Here is a 16,843-nt window from a genome sequence, read left to right as displayed (position 1 = left end):
AACTTGTGCTAGGGGGCGGCAGAGACACAGACAAAACCAGTTTAGGGCTGTAGTGGGGAATTAGTGCTTTTTCATCTTCATTAAGAGAAGAAACGTAAAGTTCACCTTAACGGGACACCAGTTGATAGGAATGAGGGCTCTGAGTGTTAACAGGAAACTCTGGGGTCATGATCAGCGCTCCAGGGAGGATCCCAGTATTTTGACTTTGAGTTGAAGATGGTCCCAGCAAATGGCCACAGCAAGAGTGCAGTGCTCCAACCACGCGGCCAAAACTCCGGGCTCCACGTCCGCGTGGCAGAAATTAACATGCAGTATTTCCCATTTTCCTCGGGGATAAATCTGCTCTAGGCCAAACATAAGAGCTATTTTTGAGCTTTCTGTTCACCTCAGTAGGCATTTTTTGGAGCTCTGCTGGACTCTGGGCAAGGCCAGGAATACAAAGATGCTCTTAAGATGCGTTCAGGCCATTGACAGTAACAAGCAAAACTTTCTTTTGTACCAAGTTACAGCTGGTGTCAGTCATGTGAACCGGAAAAAATTATCCGTGAGATGGTAAGACATTTCCCTTAGACTCAGAGCTTCACTTGGCTTTATGATGGATGAATGAATGAGTGAATGAGTGAACACCCATTGCCCAGCACAGAAAACCTTTGTAGCCTACACTAACGTCAGCAAAGCTCAGGTAGGGTGTTCCGTCGGATCCATGCGCTGAGATGCAAGGAGACAAAGCATCATTAGTTGATACTGTTTGTGTTGTCATTTTTTTTTGGATGCTGTTGGTGTGTGTGTGTGTGTGTGTTTTAACCAAGTTCTATCTTTAGCTCTTGTTTGAAATTTGTTAATGAATTGGTAGCTGGTCTCCCAGCTGGTGGGCCATTCAGGAAATGAGACAGGTGCAGTGAAATCAAGCCTGGGGGAACCAGGCCCCCCCTCGGCGTTGCCCCTTCAACAGCTAACAGGGCCCTGGGCTCCCAGGCTGTCTGTGACGGTGGGAGGGGGCTGTGGACCATGAGCATATCACGGTGTCTTCCTCCTGTCCCCTCCCTCAGCCAACATGGACACCTGCGGCTATGACGCAGCCGGAGAGGCCAGCAGTGGCCGCTTCCAGCCCTCCCCGCTGCCCCCTCCAATCTGGGAGACCGGCTCCTTCGAATTGGCTTCGCAGAAACCGGCTGAGATCCAGCATGTGACCAGCCCCGTGTTCGGGCTGAGCCCGGCGGCCCTTCAGTTCAATTCCGCCGCGGAGAGGGAAACCAACGGCGTCCACCCGGGCCACGGAGTGAATGGACTGATGAACGGCAGAGCTGATGGCAGCAAAGCTCTTCCCAGCGCAGCCGTCCTGCTGTCACCCACAAAGGAACCACCCCCTCTGCTTGCCAAACCGAAACTGTGAGTACTCCCGTACGGCTTGATCCCACTGTGGTACTTGTGCTGAATTGCCTCTGCTGCCAGGGAAACCGTTTTGCCTGGGCTCCGCCACGGGGCAAGCGGCCCCTCCTGCAGGCGAGTTGTCGCGGGCTGGTGTGACCTTGCTACCAAGTGGGGTCCTTCAAAAATATCAAATGATACCCCAAAGTAAAGAAGGTAAATGAGAAGCTTGGTCAAATCTGCCTTTTGCTAAAAACTGTAACTGGTTTCAGCTGTGAAAGTATCTGTGCCTGGTGCAGCCTTCCGATGTATGCAAGGGTGTAGCCCTCCCCGGAGGAGATGGGAAGGGACTACGTTGAGCCGTCTATTAAAAGCATTTCCAAATGTTTCACATTTAAGAATCGGTAAGGAAATCTGATACAGATAAGCGCGGGAAGCCTGAAAGCTGAGGATGGAGATTGCGGGTGCGGACCCTGGGGAAGGAATGAGTGCAGAGCGCCCTTCCCAGCCCGACCCACTGGGCTTGGGGATCCGTGGAAGGCATGTTTCCGCGGATACCACCTTCGTATTTGGTTTCCATTATTTTGTTAGGATGATAAACCTTGCGTGCGCTGTTTCCATTGGCGCCACACCGGGGAGGGCGGTGATGGTCGGAGCTGTCACAGTGTCAGAGAGGAGGAATCAGTTAACAGAACAGACCTCGAGTCACTGCCCTGATGGAGGTCGGTGGAAACGTAAGAGTCACATCAAATGTGTACAGAGTCTACGCGGCCACATTTCCTTGAGAATGAATTCTCCGGGATCTGGGAAAGCGCCCTGCGTTTCCCCGTGATGTCTGAGCTTTGTGATTTGGGGCAGGAAGGATGGCTGCAGGATAGGAGGTACTCTTTGCTTCCCTGGTACTGAACAGCCTGCTTTATTCTCCCTTCCATCAGCTCATTGGTGAGAATAGGTAAGGTATTCAAGTTAGAATAACATCTTATATCCGTACATCACTTTATTGTTAGGCGATTTTATGAGCATTATTAGACTAATCAAGTAACAAATCATCCAGACAGATGCCTTAAGTTAACAAATGGGCGGGCAATTTTATAAAAGTAAACTCCTTGACAATCTTGTGTTGCAGTTTCAGAAATCTCTCTTTTACTACCCCGCATTTTGCAGGCAGCAGGGCTGCTGGGTTTGTGTACGGTAGCGAACGTTCTATACCTAGACTCCAGGCGGGCTGAGATGCTGGGCAGGTCGCAGGAGCTCAGCAGTGGCAGCCTTAAAAGAGATTTATACTCTTGTAGCTCCAACCCACCGAATGAATTGGCTCTGCTGACTACTTCTATCTTTGCATCTTGAATATGTATTTGCAGTGCTTTTAATGAAACAAGGGACCTGCCCTCCTGAGGGAGAAAGGGCGGGGTGTCCACTGCCTGGGCCCGGGAGGGGCTCTCAGTGAAGTGTGTCTGCCCTAATGGCTCATGAAGCGAGTATAAATCACAAGAGAGCAAACAGGAGGGCTGTTAACATGCCTTTACAGCCCTCCTTATCTCAGGAGTTTGAACAACTCTTCAGCTTTGAGCTGGACTTTAGGTGAGCTTAGTGTCTCTGGGTGGGTGGGGCGTTGTCTAAAAGGCAGACAGGACACTTGGGTGGTTATTAAGAGGCTGCGGAGCTTACGCACAGGTTTGAAGAGTGACATCGTGATCTGCTTCTTAGTCAGGTTTTCAGTATAAAGTAAAATACAGGGAACATGGATTTCAGTGTTTAAATTCCCTTCATGTGGAAATTTAGGGAAACCTGGTAGCTTAGAAGTAACATTGCTAGTAGCAGGTTTTCCTGCTGCTTTCTTTTTTTCAAATCTTTATGTGTTTAAATATATCCTTAGAGCATCACTTCATGATTTTCATATCGTATAATTACCTGCCAGTTACTAGGTAGGAAACAATATGTGATTGACACTTTCAAAATATATATCCATTTAAAAATTTTCTTATGAATTGCAGTCCGTTTTTGGATTTTGTTTTAATTACAAAGTAAGTGCGTGCTCGAGGTGACAGTTCAAACAATACAGAAGTACTTGAGGTAACCAGCGTCATGGTTTGGTACGAGGTCTTCCACCCTTTCTCTGTTATCGTGGTCTTTTCCGAAAAAGTTTGCTCATTGTTTTAGGAGTTGTATCCATTGGTAGGAGTGCCATCGAATGACATCTGCAAATCATGTAGAATGGCATCCAAGGAATTGATGATTAATGTCACTGCCAAGTAAAATTCCTATACATGTCTACTTCCCTTCATACATTGGGAAAAAATGAAATTTTGAGTCTTATGGTTGGCAGTGGGAAAACTGATGCACTTGAATCTTTTTTCATCGGCCCATGATTTTACTACTTTTCATAAAAAAGGAGAGGCTTATATTTGGGGGAGTTTTATGGCATTTCATTCATCTGAATCGTTTGTAAGCAAATAGGAAACAATTAGGAGGGGATAAATAATAGGAATTTAGATATTTCCTCTTAATAAGTGAACCTGAAAAGGGTGTTTGATTTGTCAGATTCCTGAAAAATTATCATTGTCAGAAGGAAAATCTCTTTGCATTTTTTTCTCTCAAATAGCTCACTATTTATTCTGGAAAGGGAAAAAAATCAGGCTGAAACAAAACGGTAGAAAGGTCCTGAATTCCCTTCTGCAGGAAGGTCCTCCAACAGAAATCCTCACCAGGGGTCTTGCCGCCCTCCCAGCCTCCAGCCGCATCTGTGCTCCTGGCCCGTGGTCGTGGGATCCACGTCCACTCCCATTTCTGCATCTCTCAGTGTCTTTGGCTCAGACACCACCCCTCAGGTGTGAGTTAAACGTGATTGGATGTGGGCCATTCAGTGAGTTCCAGGTGCCACTCACAACGCACTGTGGACCACAGGAGCGCTTAGGCTCCACCCAGGAAGGAATTCACCTGTGAGGGTTGTTTGTGTGACTCGGTGTCTGACACTCAGCACCGTCCATCGCAGTGCAAAGAAAAGAAGCCACGTGCTGCTGAAATCATAGTTCTTATCAGAGAGAAAGAGGAAGGAAGGAACATACGCCTAGCTTTTGTGAACTATTTTTTTATATTATTGTCCTTGTTCAGGGCACACCAAGTAAGTCTGTTGCTGCCCACTCTCTACAAATGATGCCCGAAGATTCAAAATAAATACACGACTCTGTTTGTTAATAGGAAGTAAAGTCCCAAGAAGCTTTTTTTCTTGCCAAAACACAGTCCCTGGAGGACATGGGTATGCAGGGTCTCCAGGATTAAACGCTGGCGGGAGAGAAACTCTGGAGCCAGATTGAGCAGGTGCTTTACAGGTCCTGTTCTCCCACTGAGCTCATCTCTTCCGTTAGGCCAAGCACTATAGAAAGACCCATATGCTGTTTTCAAGCCCCATTTCTTTCTCCTTTGATATTCGTCCTCCGTCTTGTGGAAGAAGCAAGACGAGGCATCCAAGAGGGGCTGGCTAGAGGGGAGGCCGTGGGTACGTCCCTGCACTGCACGCAGGACAGCTCAGGGGCTGAAGCGGTGCCAGGCACGTGCCCCGGCCCTCAAGGCCCAGGCCCCCGGATGGGAGCACGACCCGGAAGTGCTCGCAGCACGGTCACCTGCGCCATCAACGGCCGAACGAGGTGTGGGTGCAGCTCCCTTTCCTCCTGTTCTCTGCTCTCTCCTCCCTCGGCCGCTGAAGAAAGCATGGTGTCAGGGGTTCCCACCTGAAAACGGTGAAATGACCTCAGGCTGAATCAGGCTTCTCACAGCGGCCACATCTCAGACCTTTGCGTCTCTCTTCCTCCTTTCTCTTGCTCCCACCCTGCGAGAGCTGGTTATTCCAGCAATGCTTGTCTCAAGGACAGGGGCAGGTCCTATAAACTCACTGCTACTTAGGTATCGGGTTTTACGTGTCACCTCGTGCAGTTCTGCCCTGACATCTGCATGATGATGAGCGGTCATGAGCGCTGTGAGGGACCAGAGGAGGAGGAGAAGGGGGGGGGGGGATGCTGGAGAGAGGCAGGAGAGGAGGGGACAGCCTGGACCGCTCTCCCATCAGGGGCTCAGCTGAGCCAGGCTTGCTGTCTCTGGGGGCTCCCTGTGGTCCCCTCCGTGCTCCTAGACACTAAGAGGGGCACGGGGATTCCCTTGCCTGGAATGTTCGCTCCCTGGCATGTCCTGCCCGCTGCTGAGGGCGACTCCTCCTGGTCTTCCCAGTGGCCACCTCCCCCGGGGCCCCCAGTCCAGAGTGGCCCCCAGCTGTGCCCAGTAAACCATGCCCTCTGCTGTCTGCACAGCACGGAATTATTGCTGATAGTTGCTTATTTACTTGCATGTTGCTTTGGGCGTTGCTTTCCCCCACTGTTAACAGCGAAAGACCTTGACCGTCTCTTCACTGCTCTTTCGCCGGGTCCTGTAGCCTGACAAACAGTGAACGCCCAGAAAGATTTGAATGAATAAAGCAAGAACAGACCCATAAAGAGGAAGAGAAAGGTCTCCCACAATTAGAGCAACCCCATTCATTGTGCTTAACTTTGACCCACATGTACTGTGGGACTTCTACTTTCCAACCCCACCAATCCCAGAGGTTTCCCACTTGACAGTACTTCCCAGCTGACACCCTTATCCTATAAGCTGAATGAGTATGAAGGATTAAATAAGAATCCCATTGGCTAGAATTACATTAGACAAGGATGTCCAGGGTACTTAATTTGGGAGCCTTTTCAATTCCTTTCTCATTTCTTCCGTGTTCTCCCTTTATGAAAGTCTTACTTTAAAACGTTGTAGAAAAAAATGAGACGTTTGGAAAAACGAGGGACCCGTTACTCTCCTGTCCACTCCCCACTGGCGGGAGGACAAGCAGACCGCTGTTCAGGGCATGTGTACTTGACGTGTCAGCACCCCATGCGATGCAGACGCTGGACGACGGGCTGAGGGCTTCTGGGCCGCTCCTCCCCGTCCTGTTTATGTTGGACGCGGCCCAAGCCCGGGTGCGGCTCAGTCAGTGTAACTGGGAAAGTTGGACGTTTTCCGTCTTTTAACCTCTGCTGGTTGGGGTTCAGGGTCTCACTCTCTGTTTGACATTCGAATACCAATGGTCTCTTAGGTTCTGTCCTAGGTAAAGGCTTACCTGCTAGGTCTAAACACACACGCAAAACAAAGAGATGATAAGCAAAACAGTTGAGGTCAAAATAAGAACCAAAGGTCAAAGAGATGACCTCTCCCAGCAGTTGTGAAGAGGTCCTTCTTTAAAAAAAAAAAAAAAGAATTATTTATTCATTTGGCTGCGCCGGGTCTTAGTTGCAGCACGCGGGATCTTTAGTTGCAGCATGCGGGGGTCTTTTAGTTGTGGCATGCGGAATCTAGTCCCCGGACCAGGGAGAGAGCCCGGGCCCACTGCGTTGGGAGCATGGAGTCTTAGCCACTGGACCACCAGGGACGTCCCAAGAGGTCCTAAAATGTACAGAAATGTCCTGAAAATCTAGCTCACGTGTCATTCCCTGACTCCTGATGAGCGTCTGCAGTGTTGGGTGATGCTGGCACCCAAGGCACAAAGAGGAAGAAGACAACGGTGTTACCTGTGAGTAATTTACGACCGAGTGCTGCTCAGATCACACTGGCAGGAACACACACAGTTCCACACGTCTGTCAGCGCCACGCAGACGTGTACAATGACCAGTCCCCAGGTTAGGTTCCGTGCAATCCAAATGCCTTCTCTTCCCAGTTTGACGTTTGGAAGATAAGCCGCTCTGCTTCTGATTCTGAAAACCTAATAGGCACCAGCTTCCATTTCTGGTTGAATGATTTTCATTGTCTGCTGAGTCTAGTCAAATAACGAAGCAATTTAGTGACAGTGGAAGTGCAAAGTTTAGAACCAGAAGGGTTTTCAAAGTAATATTAGGACAAAAAAATAGGGCAGAAAGAAGTTTCTTCAATTCGTTATTATAAAATCACAGGCAAACACTCATCCTTGTGTTTATGGGCCCGTGGTCCTAATTCTGAAGCACCTGGCCATGCAGATGTGGACTCTTCATGATATGATGATGGCTTTGCAGGAACAGTGTTGATGTTGAATCACTTTGAGGCAGCCCCTCCCAGGAATGCAAAGCCCAATCAAGGAACTTCCTGAAGCTTAAAGCTTTTCACGAAGGAATGACGTCTCAATGTATCCTTCCTCATGGTTTTTTCACGTCAATATTGGCTCCGACACAGAGTCACATGCTTGCATGTTAGGGTATGAGTGCGCTGCTAGTCTCTTGGTGAGTGTAAAGTTTTAATTACATTTCCTGAAGAGGCTTGAGCCCTTCTTTTTATGGCCGGCAGCCTTATTTGGTGTCTAAAATACAGTTGAAAATACTTACAGATACTCTACGTATTTTTGAAGTAGTTCTCAACCATCCAGAGGAAATGCCAGATATTCATCTCAAATATTGGGTGCTTTCCGTGAAAGAGTAAATGATGATGCAGTCTCTTCAGTGTGTCCATCTCATCTGGCCTAAGCGCACATGAGGGCCCCTTTGGTGATTACAGAGTAAGCTGAAAAATGTAGTCCCTGCTGGGTAGAGACCTTTTATTTTTTAAAGGGGGAGCCACATATGAACTACATGCCCAGAGATAATGCTATAAATCTGGTGTCCAAATATTAACAACAGAGTGTTAAGCAAAAAATACTAGAAGCAAAATGATATATGGAGCTGAAGACTAATTTTATGGAAAAAAATAAACTATTTCAACCAACTAAAATGTGTATTATGTGGGAATTCCCTGGTGGTCCAGTGGTTAGAACACTCGGTGCTTTCACTGCCGTGGGCCCGGGTTCAATCCCTGGTCGGGGCACTAAGATCCCACAAGCCGCGCGGCCAAAAAAAGTAAACTAAAATGTGTGTTATGTATTAGAAGGAAATACACCAAATGTTACAGCTCTCTGTGTGGTGCGCTATTGAGCAGACTGTGTTTTCTTGTTCACTTTATTTTCCAACTGAATTTTCAACAGTAAGCGTTCTTTGTGTTTTTTATTTTATTTTTTTAATAGTAATCTTTTATTTATTTATTTATTTATTTATTTATTTATTTATTTATTTATTTATGGCTGTGTTGTGTCTTCGTTTCTGTGCGAGGGCTTTCTCTAGTTGCGGCGAGCGGGGGCCACTCTTCATCGCGGTGCGCGGGCCTCTCACTGTCGCGGCCTCTCTTGTGGCGGAGCACAGGCTCCAGACGCGCAGGCTCAGTAATTGTGGCTCACGGGCCTAGTTGCTCCGCGGCATGTGGGATCTTCCCAGACCAGGGCTCGAACCCGTGTCCCCTGCATTGGCAGGCAGACTCTCAACCACTGCGCCACCAGGGAAGCCCAACAGTAAGCATTCTTACTTTTATGGCTACAAAGTGTTATTTTAAAAGAAATAAGCCCTTGGCACCCTGTCTCTCCCATCCGTCCGTCTCCATTCAGCCTCAGTCCAGTGACCACCATACTGAACACAGCTGGACGCAGAAGGTTCTGGCCCTGCGAGCTCTTGCCTCCTCACCCCCGCCCGGAGCCCCCCTCTCCTCCTAGATGTCAGGGGCTTTGGGATTCCATCTGGGCTTTGACAACCCATCCTACAAGACCCTCCCCAGAAAACGCCCCGTATTCCAGAGCGATGCGGCTTCTCATACACCGTCTCTGCTCCCCCAAACCCAACCCCCTTCTCCAGCTGCACATCTCAGGTGTTGGGATAAACGTAGCAGGAGCAATAAAAATTAATTAAAAGAAAAAAGTAACAGGAGTAAGGTAACTTTTCATTTTAAGGCCACAAATAAGCCTCATATTTTGAAGACCAACGTTTAGAGATAATCCATACAAGGCCTTGCACGGAAAGTCTGGTGAGACTTTCCCCTCAGAAGCATCAGTGAGGGAGAAAAGATACGAGGAGGGAAACTGAGGTTCCACGTCAAATAAAAATGTTATCAGTGAAATACCTGCCGAAGGCGGGAGCGGAGTTGTGGTTAGTGGGAGATGAAGAGAGAAAAAGGCTGAAGACAGCAACGAGAAAGGATAAGGAATTCCAGGACCGGTGCTGTGTAATTTTTGTAGAAATGGTGAGAACCCGTTTGAAGTTAGAGACTGATCCACGTTGCATTCAGTGACTGTGGTCTCAGGACTTGGTTTCAGCCATCATCAGCCCTCTGAAGGTAGAAGCAACATCACAGTATCCCCACACGCCAACACCACCAGCTGTGTCCTTGTGGGGTCAGAAAGGGAAGCAGATTAAGCCAGATCAGGGCTTAAGGGGAAAAGAGATCGAACTCAAGAAAATGGAAGTTACACCAAGAATGAGAATGACTCGGAGGGTGAGGTGGGAAAACAGGAAAAGGGAACAGAAGTTGTGACCACAGAGAAGACTCTGAACGTTCAAACCCTTAAGAAAGAAGGAACTTCCACGCGGTAGAGGAATTCCAGTGGTGTCTGTTTGAGTGGCCAGTGGTAGTGGAGGTCAAGGTCACAGGAGTGGAGGAGGCGGTCAGGGAGCCATGAAGTGGGGACTTTAGAAGGAGCATTTACGTGGACGATGGCCAAAGGGGGTGGCAGGAAACCACATGCTACGAAGTAGTGAAGCCATCAGCAAAGTGAGGACGTGGCCAAGGTCGTTGGTGACAAGCAGGGGAGAGGGAGTGCAACGCAGGAGCACGGAGACGGAAAGAGAGGCGGCTGCCCAGGGGTGATGGCGGAGCCGTGCTAAAAGCGCATCAGGGATGCAGGACCACGCAGGACTCTCCTCGCTCAGAGGAGATCACGATGAGGTTAGTAACGTCCTCAAGGAAATCCAGCTTCCAGTCAACACAGGAGCATTTCCGACAGCACTGAGCAGGTGGGATGTTGGGTAGAAACAAAGAATCCCCCAGATAATCCCATAGAAGAGGGGTCTGGGGGCAGGAGGAGAAGGAAGACGGCGAGGAGAGTGGAGGGCCGGGTTTGCATCAGAGGAGGCAGGTGGGAGGGCAAGGATGTCACAGCGCCCTTGGGATCACCTGCTGGTGTTTCACAAAGAGCAACCCAGGGCCTGTGTAGTTAGAAGTGGAAGGAGCCATTTCTGGTATAGTTTGTACTGCTTTGTTCATCCCTACTGACTTCGTTTCCACTGTAGCACTGTGACCTGTTCTGTAGTTACTAACGTCTTCTATCCAAGGAGGACCTTGAGCTGGGTTTTTACTGAACAGCCTCTTTCCTAGATTTCGATATTTGAAAACAATCGTTTAAGAACAGTTGAGCTAAGGCTCGTGAGTCTGTAATCCATATGTACTGGATTTTAGTTTGTGTCCGCAACTTTTACTACGAGAGAATTTATTTCTGTCTGCTGCATGCTGAAATACATTAGCTTGCCCATTTTTTTTTTTTTTACCATTGATTTCTTTTTCTCTGTGAAAGTGTAAGTCCTTCATTCAAATGAAGCCATCACCTAATGGTGAAGACATTAGTCACAGGGAGCTTTATCTGAGTTGGTTCCTCTCACATGTGTAAAAGCAGACTGTTCATTTTCTCAACAAACCTAAGAATGACTGTTTCCTTACTTGACTAAAGTTATGATTACACAAACCTTGTGGATAGCACTGGAATCAATGTTGGTTTTTGAAAACCTTTTCCATATGTGGCAGGGAATTAGATATTCTTTCATTTGGTTTTAAGAATAAGGTACATATTAAACGAATTGGATAAAATAGATTTCCATGAAACATGTTGGCTGGATACTGACGCATAAATTGAGATACAGATTTGCTCCATTACTCGAAAGGAATTCGATGTTCTTTCATTTGGTTTTAAGAATAAGGTACATATTAAACAAATTGGATAAAATATGTAGATTTTCATGAAACACATTGGCTGCATAATCACGCATAAATTGACACACAAATTTGCTCCATCATTCAAAAGGCAACTATAAATTAATTGCAATCAGGACCTCCAACTTTGCTGTACGAAGTTCACGTCTTCTGACCCCTGGATGCAGAGGTTCCCACGAGGAAAGTACGGGCACCTCCTTCTGTCAAGGCTGTTAGGAGGATACACGGTGATTGTCAAGGTTTTTCCTGAAGTTCCGGGGAAATGCCTTAGTAAATAAGAACCTTCAGTTAGTGTCGCCGTCTCCGTTCGCACTGTCTGCTAGAGCTCACTTCTCTGCCCCAGCTCCACTCAGAAACCCTGGAGCACGCTCGCCCTGTGGCTGCCTCCGTTTCACGGTGTCCTGCGGATCTGGTGTTGTATGTCCGTGGAGTGGCGGGTGTATCCTCTGTAGGCGGCCTTTGAGGGACTCCAGCTGTGAGCCTCCTGATACAAAGCTAGTAAAACCGTGGAATCACTAACATACTATCCAAATATTTTTACTTCACTATGCATGTCAGGGACCACAAGGAGTAGGTCCAGCTCTCTGGTCGTCTTTTTTTTCTCAGAGGAGTTTATAAATCGGTCAGATATGGGCAATTATATGGCTCGGCTATCATTTCAAACTTTCTGCTTTCCTAGTAATTGCCATTAAATGTGGAGGTTTTGAAAGATTTCTGGAAAGACCACAAATATTTTCTCGTCCTTGTTTCTTTCTTTGTTGGAAAATAGTTCCTGTGCCATCTGGTTTCAGGGATGTATCATTATATGTAGTACTGTTCGTAGGGGAAAAAAAAGCTATGAAATATGGCCTGAGTACATTGCAGTGCAAAGTAAAAATGTCTTCTATAGTTTCTAAAATGGAGTTTGTAGCTTGGGCTTGCAAGTAGTTTTGGTCACGGGGGTGAAGTCTCACTCTGGGTGATCGTGTTTCCTGTCTGGTATCCTCCTCTCCTTCATAGCAGTTGTTTTCTTCAAAGGGCGTCCTCTAAATCAGATGTGAAATGTTCACATTTATTTTTATTCTGTCACAAAGCATTCTCACAGAGAAGAGGGTTTCACGATGGGACCTTCTAGAATAACAGCAGGAGTTTCACTTCATGTGTGTTCTAATTATTCTATCTTAAAATAGCAGAATTATGTTTGGTCTTGTCATTACTATAACAGTCTGATACTAAACAGCTGCCTTACTGGAGAGAAAGATAGTAAAGAGTTTTTAATTTTTACCATAAAATGGCAGAGGGAGGTTTCTAAAAGCAGTTAGATGGCCCCTGAGTGTCCATTACTTGAGAAGCTGATTTCTGCTGAGGACCTCTGCTCCCGTGTTCACCGTGGCATCACCTACAGGGAAATGCGCATGTCATTATTTTGCACATAACAAAGGGCCAAAGGCTGCTTTTATACAGCAGAGTTCTGTTTTGCACTCTTGGTGCCAGTAGGAAGCAATCTCAGTAAACTGGAATTCCTACAACAATTGGGATGGAATGAGGAAGGTGCATCTCTTCAATGCTGTCTGTGTTCTGGGTCCTTTCAGTCGGGACAAGGGAAGGCACCATGGAAACAGATTCTAGAGCCTGGGGCCCACCTGGCCGGTCCTACCTTTGCTCTGCGTCTCGGGCTGCACCTCTCTGCTGTCTCCTCCTACCTGACCATCTTGCAGGGGTGGATGCAGGCAGGCGATGACGCAGACTTCCTCCTGGACCCAGCTCAGGCCCCAAACGTATAGACCTGGATTGGAGTGGAATGAAGGGGCTACGCGGGGTCCAGGCAGACAGGAGGCGTCAAAGACAGCTCCCAATTGGGAGTGTTTGGGGAGGCGGTCCTGCAAGGCCGGGTCTGTGTCGGGGGGTTTGGGTGGGGGGCTGGCCTGAGATGGATGGCTGATTTCTTAAGAGCTTGACCTCTGAAAAGTGACTAGAAGTTGCCCTGACACAGTGAGTATCTATAAACAGATAAATTAAAGTTTTGAATTCCTCTCTTTCTCCCAAGTCCTTATCAGTCTGCAGTGTACCCTCCACGGAGTCTAGAACAAACTAATTTAGGGTGATATGAGAAAATAACCAAGTCCCTCTAGCTGACTGCATCCCACTTGGTTATGAGCGATCTGTAGTTTATTCTGGATTTATTCCCAGATCAGTGAGTCATTTTCCCCCTGGTGTCAAATTTCCTCCGTGATCTATTTTCACATGAAATTTATAAACATCAACTTTCTGGGTCTTTTTTATTAAATTTTTCTCTTGAGCTATAATTGACATATAACACCATATTGATTTAAGGTGTGCAGCGTGTTTCCAATATATGTGTATATTGTGAAATGGTCACCACAGTATGTCCGTTTAATACCCATCACCTCACAGAGTTACAAGCTTTTTTCCTTGTGATGAGAACATGAAAAATCTGCTCTCTTAGCAGCTTTGAAATATACAACACAGGGTTGCTATCTGTAGTCACCATGCAGTGCATTACACCCCAGGACTTAAGTCATCTTATAACTGGAAGTTTGTACCTTTTGAGCCTCTCCACCCATGTCACTTACCCCACCACCCCCAGATTCTGGCAAGCACCCATCTAGTTTCTGTGTATATGAGTTCAGTTTTTTGTTTTTGGGTTTTTCTTTTTTTTTTTTTTTTAAGACTGCACATAAAAATGAGATCATACAGTATTTGTCTTTCTCGGTCTGTCATGTAGCATAATGCCATCAAGGTCCATCCATGTTGTCGAAGATAGCAGGGTTGCCTTCTTTTTATGGCTGAATAGTATTCCTGTGTGTGTGTGGAAGGTGCGGGAGGAGGGAGAGAGAGAGAGAGAGGGAACATCTCTATTTCTGTATCCGTTCATCCATCAGTGGACACTTAGGTTGCGTCCATGTCTTGGCTACTATAAATAATGCTGCAACAAACATGGGGGTGCAGATGTCTCTTCAAAATAGTGACTTCATTTCCTGAAGATAAATACCCAGAAGTGTAGTCACTGGACCATATGGCAGTTCTGTTTTTAAGTTTTGAGGACTCTGCATAGTGTTTTCCATTGAGGCTGAACTGGCTCACATTCCCACCAACAGTGCACGAGGGCTCCCTTTTCTCCACACCCTCGCTGACGTTTGTTATTTGTTATCATTTTGGTTATGGCCATTCTGACAGTTGTGAGGTGATACCTCATTGTGGTTTTGATTTGCATTTGTCTGATAATTAGTGATGTTGAGCATCTTTTCATGTGCCTGTCGTCTATCTGTATGTCCTCCTTGGAAAAATGTCTCTTCAGGTCTTCTGTGCCCATTTTTAATTGGGTTGTTTGCTTTTTCACTGTTGAGTCGTGTGAGCTGTTTGTATATTTCGGGTATTAACCCTTTATTGGTCATATCATCTGCAAACATTTTCTCCGATTTGGTGGGTTGCCTTTTCGTTTTGTTGATGGTTTCCCGTGGTGTGAGCATGTCTTGTGCTAGGAAGCAGTCTGCTCATTTATGGTTCATGTTGACATTAGCGTGAACTCAGAACACTGTCTGAGGGTGCAACAGGATTATCGAGGAATTTACAGGAATGAAAAACCACTCTACACAGTCATCCCCAAGAGTCTCCACCGTGCGTCGGGCGGTCCACCCCTGACAAAGGCAGGTGATGGGGTGGATATTTATTCCGATAAGAGCAGTTACTGTCATCCTGCATGTAGACTTAGTACACATGTTGGGCGTTTTTCCTCCAGAAAGTCTGAATTGCAGCTACTTATGTAACCTGGGCATGTTGCATTGATGGGACATTTCAAAATAAGGAATTGCTTAAGTCACAAAGAAACTATTTCAGAGATTTTGTGCAAGTATAAGTGACCCAGTATGAATTATTGATGCATTTGGGAGATAACGCTCTGGCTCCCTCACTCTGTTTTCCTGTCTCGGTCGTGGGTTTGTTTTTATGATGAACTGTCTGTATCCATGTTGCGTCTCATTGGGACCATCAGGGCAGCTAGTCAGCATCTTCTTAAGCATTTCTTTGTTTTGTTTTTTTTTTAAGTCTAGTTGATTTACAATGTTGTGTTCCTTTCTGCTGTACAGCAAAATGATTCAGTTATACACATATATATTCTTTTTTCGTATTCTTTTCATTATGATTTATCACAGGATATTGAATATAGTTCCCTGTGCTCTACAGTAGGACCTTGTTGTTTATCCATCCTATATAATAGTTTGCATCTGCTATTCCCAAACTCCCAATCCTTCCCTCCCCCTCTCCTTGGCAACCACAAGTCTGATCTCTATGTCTATGAGTCTGTTTCTGTTTTGTAAATAAGTTCATGTGTGTCCTATTTTAGATTCCACATATAAGTGGTATCATATGGTATTTGTCTTTCTCTGTCTGACTTACTTCACTCAGTATGATACTCTCTAGGTCCATCCACGTAGCTGCAAATGGCATTATTCATTCTTTTTTATGGCTAATATTCCATTGTATATATATATACCACATCTTCTTTATCCATTCCTCTGTCGATGGACACTTAGGTTGCTTCCATGTCCTGGCTATTGTGAATAGTGCTGCAGTGAACATAGGGGTGCATAAAACCTTGTGTTTCTCATGTCATTGTCCTGCCGTGAAAATGTCTGAAATGCAGGAGACTCCCCGCATCCTCTCCTCCGTTCTTGACCAGCTGCTCTGTCGCTCAGGACACAGCTGTTCCCCTCAACCCCCCTTCACTGTCGTCATGGAAGTGTCTTCACCTCTTTCCTTTCCTGGTTCCCTGGCTCCTAAATGCCATGTGTCTCACTTTTTTGTTTTCCTCTCTCATTTGCCAGAAGCAGACCCTCCAGTAGCTTTCACAGAAAGTGTGAAGGACCAATGGTTTCTAAACCCTACTTGTCTGAAAAATGTTTTTATTTTATCCTCACACTGAAATGACAGTTTGGCTTGGTTTGGAATGATAGAGTTTTCCTAAGAATTTTGAGGAAATTGCTTCAGCTTCTTCTAGTTTCTAGTGCTAACGTAGAGGAGTCCAATGCCAACCTACTTTCTGGCCCTTTGTGTGTGTGACCTATTATTTTTTTCATTCTAGAGGTATGTCGAATCTCCTCTTTATCCCCGGTGCTCTGAAATTTGCTTGGTGATATGCAGTATTTTTCAAACATTGTACAGGATATTTAGCTAGGATAGTTGCCCTTTCAATTTGAAAACTCATGAGTATAGTATACATTATGGAAATTTTCTCATTATTTTTTTTATTTCCTTTCCACTCTCTCTGTCCTTTCTGAAACTTGTATTATCATGATATTTCCAACTCCTACATTAGAACTGAGGTTCTGATTTTCTTTTCTTGCCTGTTTCCATTGTACTTTCTCTAGATCTCTTCACCTTTGTCTCCCATGCTTCCTGCTGAATTTGTCATTTCTGCTGTCATACTTTCATTTCCCGAGGCTTCCTTCTCGTTCTCTAAATTTCCTGTGGCGTCCTGTCAGTTCACCCTGTCATGGGTGCTGTAATGACCTTTCTCTCTTTGCAGCTGTTAATCACTGGAGGTTTTTGGGAGGTGGCTGTCGTTGTTGTTACTTAGTCCATCCCCCCCCCCCATTTTCTGCATTTTCTCTATTCCCTCAAGTTCCTTTTTTTTTTTTTTTTTAAATCTACTTGGGCT

At 46.1% G+C, this 16,843-nt stretch overlaps 1 protein-coding gene across 6 annotated transcripts in view; it reads left to right on the top strand.

Annotated features, from left to right (window-relative positions):
* Window positions 1-16,843, top strand: part of PALLD (palladin, cytoskeletal associated protein) — a 378,549-nt gene that overhangs the window by 193,045 nt on the left and 168,661 nt on the right. For all 6 annotated transcript variants that reach the window (XM_082468820.1, XM_082468827.1, XM_082468819.1 and 3 more), the window contains one exon: window positions 1,050-1,389. In XM_082468820.1, coding sequence (XP_082324946.1) covers window positions 1,050-1,389 — 340 coding nt within the window. The remainder of the gene's footprint in view (window positions 1-1,049; window positions 1,390-16,843) is intronic.

Source organism: Balaenoptera physalus (genome assembly GCF_965194825.1).
Source record: "Balaenoptera physalus genome assembly, chromosome: 7".
Taxonomy (NCBI): Eukaryota; Metazoa; Chordata; class Mammalia; order Artiodactyla; family Balaenopteridae; genus Balaenoptera; species Balaenoptera physalus.
The sequence above is the reverse complement of the archived record's forward strand: the minus strand, read 5'-3'. Positions and strand labels throughout refer to the sequence as shown.